General features: G+C 33.7%; 2 protein-coding genes across 5 annotated transcripts; both read left to right on the plus strand.

Annotated features, from left to right (window-relative positions):
• The first annotated feature begins 2,625 nt into the window (after positions 1–2,625).
• LOC117568490 (suppressor-of-stellate-like protein) lies at positions 2,626–3,933 on the plus strand. Of its 3 annotated transcripts, none has more exons than XM_052003893.1 (3): positions 2,626–2,681; positions 2,985–3,536; positions 3,598–3,933. In XM_052003893.1, the coding sequence occupies exons 1-3, from the start codon at positions 2,641–2,643 to the stop codon at positions 3,758–3,760; spliced, it is 756 nt and encodes a 251-aa protein (XP_051859853.1). In that variant the 5' UTR covers positions 2,626–2,640; the 3' UTR covers positions 3,761–3,933. The 3 variants fall into 3 exon arrangements, with proteins under 3 accessions (XP_051859853.1, XP_034105068.1, XP_034105070.1); XM_034249177.2 differs by lacking the exon at positions 2,626–2,681 and adding an exon at positions 2,814–2,924 and having other exon boundaries at positions 2,982–3,536; positions 3,598–3,932; XM_034249179.2 differs by lacking the exon at positions 2,626–2,681 and adding an exon at positions 2,820–2,924 and having other exon boundaries at positions 3,598–3,932.
• A 1,498-nt stretch (positions 3,934–5,431) lies between these two features.
• LOC117569481 (glycoprotein-N-acetylgalactosamine 3-beta-galactosyltransferase 1-like) lies at positions 5,432–6,635 on the plus strand. 2 transcript variants are annotated; one of them, XM_052004282.1, is made up of 4 exons: positions 5,432–5,515; positions 5,582–5,863; positions 6,128–6,381; positions 6,448–6,635. In XM_052004282.1, the coding sequence occupies exons 1-4, from the start codon at positions 5,461–5,463 to the stop codon at positions 6,565–6,567; spliced, it is 711 nt and encodes a 236-aa protein (XP_051860242.1). In that variant the 5' UTR covers positions 5,432–5,460; the 3' UTR covers positions 6,568–6,635. The 2 variants fall into 2 exon arrangements, with proteins under 2 accessions (XP_051860242.1, XP_034106541.2); XM_034250650.2 differs by having other exon boundaries at positions 5,582–6,381; positions 6,448–6,618.
• The last annotated feature ends 1,362 nt before the right edge of the window (positions 6,636–7,997 follow it).

Raw genomic sequence — 7,997 nt, forward strand, 5'->3', positions numbered from 1 at the left:
GAGAGAGTTGTGTGGCAGCGACTGGGGCAGAGGCAGGGGCAGGAATGGGGAATGTGCAGCTTTTGAGCCTGCTAAATGGAGATCGATGGCTGAGCGTGGTCTCATTAATCAAATGACAAGTAAGCGTTGGCCGACTTCGAATGCACTCATGAGTGCACGAGTGAGTGCATGAATGAATGACGCGTTGCAAATGCTGCACGTTTCCTCCTCTCCTCCTTTCCACCTCCTCTCTCCTCCCGCCAACAAGCTTAATCATGCTGCTCTACAGCTAAAATTAAAGGTGCGCTTTCCAATTGAAACGAAGCATCAGAGCGGAAATGTAATGGCTGCTGCAACACTTCGATCAATAATCAGCTTTACACACACACACACACACACACAAACACTCTAGTACACAGAGAGAGAAGAATTGCGATCTGAAATTAATGCTACACAATTTTATATCAGAACATTTATGAAATTTTATAAAGAAAGATTCTATTCAACATACAAATTCGGCCAAGTTAAACTTTTTTGTACATTTTATATAAATTCATATAATAAAGTTTTAATCCTTTCTCTCGGTGTACGAAATGGAATCGCGATAAGTGAATTTCACATGCCGCTAAAATAAGAGAAAATCATATTTCTTTGTGCTTGACTTTGACTTCGGCATTGGGCCAATTAAAGTTAACCAACCTGTGCCATTACTTGGGCGGCATTCGGTTGAAATTGACAAGGAATTTGTGCGGCAAACTGACAATCACACACACAGTTGGAGTCACACACACACACACACACAGTGTGTCTCACACACCCTAGGCGTTGTACTTTAAGTTTGCATTCAGTTTCAGTTTTGTATTTTTCTTTATAGTCGCCTTTCTTTGACTGTCATAAACATGTCCATTAATTAGCTAAAGTAGCGCAGTTTACTTTGACAATTCAAGGGTTAATTTTCTGTACAGTATTTTATTACGTAGCTCTTGGGCGTTACGTCAAAAGAAAGCCATGAAGCTGCTGCAACTGTGTTTTAATGCTGTACTTAAACCGTTAAAATAAAAACGTTGCAATTTGTAGTGCAGTTTCTTTTTTCTTTGTGTGTCTGTTAAGTTTAATGTTAAACTGAAAATGATGTGATATTCTCATTAGAAAATCGTAAAGCAATTAATAACATTGTGGCATTAAGCAAGATAGGTAATTTTGTCTGTGTTTTACTGCTCTATAGTGCGATATTATTCTTAAAATATACCTATTATTCGGTATATACTATAGCGTGTAAAATATACCAGATTTCCCATACAAAAGTATTTCTTTAATAAATACAACGATTTTTATCTGATCGGCACTCTAGCTTAAAAATTACGCTTGTTATTCGAGCTGTCAATTTGCGGAAACGGAAGTGGGCAAAAATTTTAAACAAACAAGTGCTATCAAAAAATAAAAATACCTCCATCTCTTATAGTATCTGAGATCTGGGTTATCTTACGGACGGACAGACAGACGGACATGGCTACATCGTCTCGGCTGTTGATGCCGATCAAGCTTACATATATGTATAACTAGCATACGTAGGAATATTCATATATGTACTTACATACACATACATTACATGTGTTCGTGATATTAAACTTTAAACGTGTTATCTTCCACTTTCTGCTATCTATACAAAAATATACTCATGCATCTCAAAGGCACATAAATAACCTGTGCATCGATTGTTTGCGTCGCTCGCTGCCATTCATTAATCCATATACACTTCATTCTTGTTTTTATGTTGTTCCCTCTTTCCTTCTATATTGTCAATGGTTTGCTTGATAACTAATAACACTTCTTATACTTTACTAAAAGTACACAAATGATTAAGAAAAAAGATAGAAATTATTTAGTAATAGGAACAGTGTTTCGCAACACTTTTCTAAACTAATTCTTAGCATATAACATTGTATTATAAATCCAATCGAAAGGTGATAGCTTTATATTTTTTTGTATTTTATTAAATGTCTTATTACTGCTCATTGCTAACATGTGCTTCTTCGATGCCGTGAAAAATTTGTTTATACATAAATACATACATATGTACACATATCACTTTTGGCATTTTAACCAACGCTTTATTTAATTTCACAACTCCAAACGATTAGCGGTAGCACTTCAGCCAACTTATTGATCTTCGATGACACTATCGATTAGAAATAAATTCACGATCATATGTAATGCACATAACCATCGGCAAAAAAAGAAAAAGAAGTATATTTTTCTTACAAAACAAACCGTTTACGTCGCACTTGTTAGATGAATTTTAAAATAAGCTATATTTCAAGCTATAAGCTGCATACCAATTTTACAACCTTTTCCATTTTCAAATATGCCAGAACTAGCTTATAATAAGCTAAACTGGCAACACTGTGCATATTTGACGCAACGCAGCGTTACTCAGCACTACAAACTGCAATCGAATATGTGTATTGATACCGATATTAGTCGGTGCCTCAGAAATCGATAGCGTTTTGTGCTTTAACCACAACAATAACATTTTATTTATACACGTGTAATTCTTTGGGGAAAAGTACCGCATGCGACACTATTTTCGAGGACAAGGAAAACATAAACTAAATTTGAAAACCGCTTCCACCTGGGCTTAGTGATACATAAAATCTTTTAATGTTGGTTTTGAGATTACATTGTGTTGAATATAATAAAAAGTATTCTTCGTTCCAATTACATCGATATTTGCAAACTGTCAAATCGAAACAGCTCTGCAGATTGCAATACTTCTCGCAAAAGACTGCTTGAAAATTGTTTTAATCTCTGATGATGACATCATGAGTGTTACAAGCATGCTTTTTCTTATTGTTCATTTTTGATTCGATCGAATTTCATTCGTAAATAAATATTTTGATATTATAATTTTTATTGTTAAACAATATTTGAAATATGTCCCACAAGTGAGTATTTGTACTCATAATTTCTATGAAACTTATAATATGAAACTCCATTGACAGCAGTCGCAGGTCCAAATCGTCGGATGGATCTTGGGTTGGATGGTTTGTCAACCTTGAAGTAAATGCATTCTTGTGTCGTGTGCCCTACGATTATATTGAGGACAAATTCAATTTGACTGGACTAGAGACGATGGTGCCGAATTTTCCTCAAGCACTGGATGCTCTGCTCGATACAGAGTTTGACACGGAATACGGGTTCAATCCGATGGAAACTGACTCTGAGACAACGGCACAATTATATGGTCTGATTCATGCTCGATATATTTTGAGCCCTCTTGGCATCGACAAAATGTATATGAAGTATAAACGTGGCGATTTCGGTTTCTGTCCTCGCATCTATTGTGATGGTCAGCTCATGTTGCCCGTGGGTCTAACTGATCGCATTGGCGAGTCGCATGTGAAGGTTTATTGCCCTCGGTGCCAAGATGTGTATCAGCCACAAGATCGCTGCGCTGTGCTCGATGGTTCAATGTTTGGCAGCAGCTTTCCGCACATGTTTTTCATGCAACTGCCACATCTTCTCCCGGAGCCTCCAATTGAGAAATACACGCCACGGTGAGTCCAGTATTGCGTTTTAAAAAAGGATTTTTAACATATTTCTGTTAACTCTATTTAGCATCTATGGCTTTAAGGTGCACAAATCGGCTCTGGTGCCAGCCTCAACAGAGTCGACGGCTTCCAACAATAACGATAGCAATTGCAACAATCAGAATACTCTTCCATCGAGTGTTGATTCCACACAGAACTTGCGTCGTCGTTTTAACTTTACACTTACATAAGTATGTGAGTAGGGTATTGTATTTGATCGAAATCTCAAATAATTATGGTACCGCCGACTCGACGCACTTTAATCTGACAACCTCAAATTGTAACTATTTTATGTATTGGGTATTTTAATTGTGAAATGCGTTTTAATAAACAACTCACTAAACAAAATATACAGTGCGCAAGCAAATTTAGGATATACGAAAATATCAAAAAAATACTGTGGAATGACTGGTATTGATATATGTTATATTATATGTTTTGATATATATGTTATGCATCGTTTTGTAAACAGTCAAAAGAGATTTTGTTTGGTTAATAAAGAAAAATGGAATTGAAAGTTATCGGTCTTTGGAGAATATTAAACTTATTCAGAGGTTTGAAATTCGTTTAGAATAGATACATTTTTCACGCAATTGTATATGTAACTATAATTTAGAAATCCAGTTCCAATTTAATAATAATATTTATGAGCTGTGATTAATTCACAACTTTCAACTTTATCAATTATACTATTGATAAATTCTTAAAATAAATGAAATTTTTTTTTGTCTTAAGAATCGCTCGATTCATGTATTTGATAAACCTGTCAACAAATTTTTAAAAAAAATTTTAAGTAACTGTTAAATTTCCACTTTAATTACAACATACAATAACGCAAACCACCGACAATGAAAACAAAAAAAACAATTTGATTAATTGTTCCGATTGCTCAAGTTTAATACAAAGACCAACTTCAAACAAAATATTTAGCTTAAAGAATGCTCTATTTGCTGGGATCTGATTGCATTAAGGATTGCCAATATTGTTAAATTAATATCAGTATTATAAGATGAACACTTTCCTTTAAATTTTGAAAGTTTCATAACTTCTAGATTAATGTATGAATGTTTATTGATAAATATTTCAGTGCTATTATTTACGTGTACATTTCAAATTTACAAGATTAACATTTGTTGGAAATGGTTTACTAAAGGTTCTGCGATGGACTACCAGACACCAGATTAAGGCCTAAGCAGTTATGTCGAATACATCCACATTGTGATTGTGAACTGGATTCTACTACAAAAATTTATGAATTGAGTCTGGAAACCCCAACGTTACTTCATATATTGAATACTTGATATTGTATTTAATATGCAAACAAAGTCAGACAAAACTGTTGAACAAATAGATTAAACAAATATCAAAAGCAGATGTTCCGCAACCATTTATGGCAAAGGCTTAAGTTTGACCTAATTCAATAGAAAATATTCTTCACATCAAATTTGTTTTAAGTAAGAGAGTGTATATTAGGCACAAGTAAACACACGTGCCCAAAATGAAGACGAATCGGATCACTTGTGTTAGTTAGTGGTTTAGTCAACATTTTTTTATTGAATGTTTATGATTTATTTAATGCTGAATCCTATTATTTAATTATTTATTGTTAGGCCTTTATTATAAATTAATCCAGATGTTATATTTGGGAGTCTAAAATTGAAATTGGATTCTCGAAAATAATGGAAATTTACAAATCTATCTTGTTTGCTTAAATGGTAATTGTTTCTTTTCTTTTTTTAATACCTTCGCATCAATTGTTTAACAATTGGCAGAGCTATAGGCCTTAAAAAGCTACTTACCCTATTAACCGAGACATTAGTCTATCAAGTGATGAGCAGATATTCAGTTCAGTTCGTTTAATACAATTAGTAAAATCTTTTTTTTATAAATTATGCCAGATAAAATGAAATACGATAATTTGGAGGAACGCTCTTTGCTATACGAAGGTAGGATAAGCAGCTCATGAAGTTTCAAACGTTTTATTTATTTTTTTATTTATTTATTTGACATAGGAATCCGTTTGCTCCTCATAATCATAGCAGGCACAATTGCTGGCTTCTTGATAGGAACATTTTTCTTGATTATACCAACATCTCGAATTAAGTTTCAGCTCGATAAGAACAACGCCCATGAAACTAACAACTTCGCTAACTTTACTGACAAGCTTCTCCAGCAGTCAAAAGAGAATTCATTTCTCACTGTGCAACTGCATCAAAGAGTGAGAATTCTCTGCTGGATCATGACAAATCCCATCAACCATCAGAAGAAGATGCACCATGTGAAACGCACCTGGGGTAAGCATTGTAATAAACTCATCTTCATGAGCTCGGCCAAAGAGACTGAGTTAGATGTTGTCCCGCTTGCCAATGGACCCAACAAGACCAAAGAGGCCCTGAAATACATCTATGAAAACCACATCGATGATGCGGATTGGTTTCTAAATGCGGACGATGACACCTACACAATCGTTGACAGTATCCGCTATAAGCTACAGTTCTACGATTCCAAATCTCCAGTTTACTTTGGCTGTAAGTTTAATCAGGATGATATATCAATAGGAGCTGGTTATGTGCTCAGTCAGGAGGCAGTGCGTCGATTTGTGGAGGATGCTCTGCCAACTCCAAATTTGTGCAGTGACCACATAGAAATGAGAAAATGCATGGACTTTTTGAATGTGATGGAAAGCGATTTAACAAATGCCAATGTCGATAGATTGTGTCCTTTCCTACCAGTTAATCAATTAATTCCGAATCAATATTATAATAATAACAGGAAGTCTTTATTCTGGCATCAAATCTATAAATTGATAGAGGTGAGTTAAGCTTAGCAATCACATCTAATGCTTTAAGGTACTTATTTAATCTTATATGTATTGCAGAAATCAGAATGTTGCACTGATAATGAAAGGCCTAATCCATTTTATCTATTGGAATATTTGATATATCATTTAAGAACGCATCAATTCATAAATACTTTAAAAGAATTGCGTACAAAATAGGAATCTCAAGTGTCAAATGAGAACACAAGTTTTTGAATTGTGATTGCAAATAATTTACAAATATAAAAATATAAAATATATATATTAAAATCTTAAAATGTTTACTATTTTTTTAATATATTATTTTATTTCATGAGCAATATATCAATAATTTTTAACTAATTTGTAATATTGACATTTAAGTAAAGCACAAATGCAATTAAGAAACTAAAAGCAAGCAGTTCGAATGCAGGTCAAATACACATACGGAGTGGGTTTTTTCCACTGCTTGCTTTCTTCGTTCTATTTTGGGAAATTTAATTTTAAGGCCTTAGTATTTAATGAGCATGAATTATGAACTTATTGTACTATACATAACAATTATCATATTTTTATGGACCACTAAAGCGACGTCAATAACAAATTCACCAAAATTAAAATAAATTAAATTTTATCAATTGACTATTATTATCTATTGGCATTTATCGAAGGTGTATTAATTCATGTGTTCATAATGTATTTCTCTATGCTCCATCTCTTCATTTTTCTTTATGAATGTAATACATTAAGAGGTTTTTACTTTTTAATTATGATCATTTCATATTTTAGTCACTGATTAAGATAGTTTGAAAATCAAATTATATTGTTAGTTTAAATTATTTATTTAATTAAAATATTTCGAACATTATAAACCTACTGGGATTATCAAACCATTATCCCCAATAAAAGTTTCCTTTGTAATTATAATGAACAGATGACGTTTTGCAAATCATGGCAAAATTTTGGTTTAAAAAGCTCACAATGCAATACGATTGCAATCGTAGACTTAAGACTCGAATACCATACTTACACATACTTGTATGCAGCCTTCTCTTATAAATATGCTTAGTTATAAATCACGACAAATGTTGTTTTGTAATAACAAAATAAATAAATGATTTTATAGTTTTTTTACAAATACAATTTTGTAGCATTTTGTTTTCTTATCTTTAACCTACATATCAGCCAGAATTCTCATTTGCTTGAAGTCTTCACTTTCGGGGAGTGCTAGCAACTTCATCGAGTTGTGATGAGACAGTTAAGAGCAATCGATACGACAGAAAATAGGATAATTGTGACTGAGATTGACACTGTGACTGGGACTGTGACTGTGACTGCGATGTTCTTTCCATTTTAACCTGGTTCCCAGGGTGTAACCACGAAAGTCTTTTGCACATTTTAAAGTGGAGTTCTCTTTTTGTTTTTTTGGTTAGCTGGTTGCTATTGATCTGTAATTGACTGCAGGGCATATCGGAGCACTAAATCATCGGTGGTTGTCTCGATTAATGACAGCTCATGAACTAAGCCACAATTAAATTGTGGTTTTGCTTTTGTGGCATTTGCAATGGAGTTGAGTTAGCAGCTCTTGTTTTTTGTTTGTGTCTGTGGCTGTGCCATCTCCGTGGCAGCTT

Source organism: Drosophila albomicans, chromosome 3, assembly GCF_009650485.2.
Source record: "Drosophila albomicans strain 15112-1751.03 chromosome 3, ASM965048v2, whole genome shotgun sequence".
In the NCBI taxonomy this organism is placed as follows: domain Eukaryota; kingdom Metazoa; phylum Arthropoda; class Insecta; order Diptera; family Drosophilidae; genus Drosophila; species Drosophila albomicans.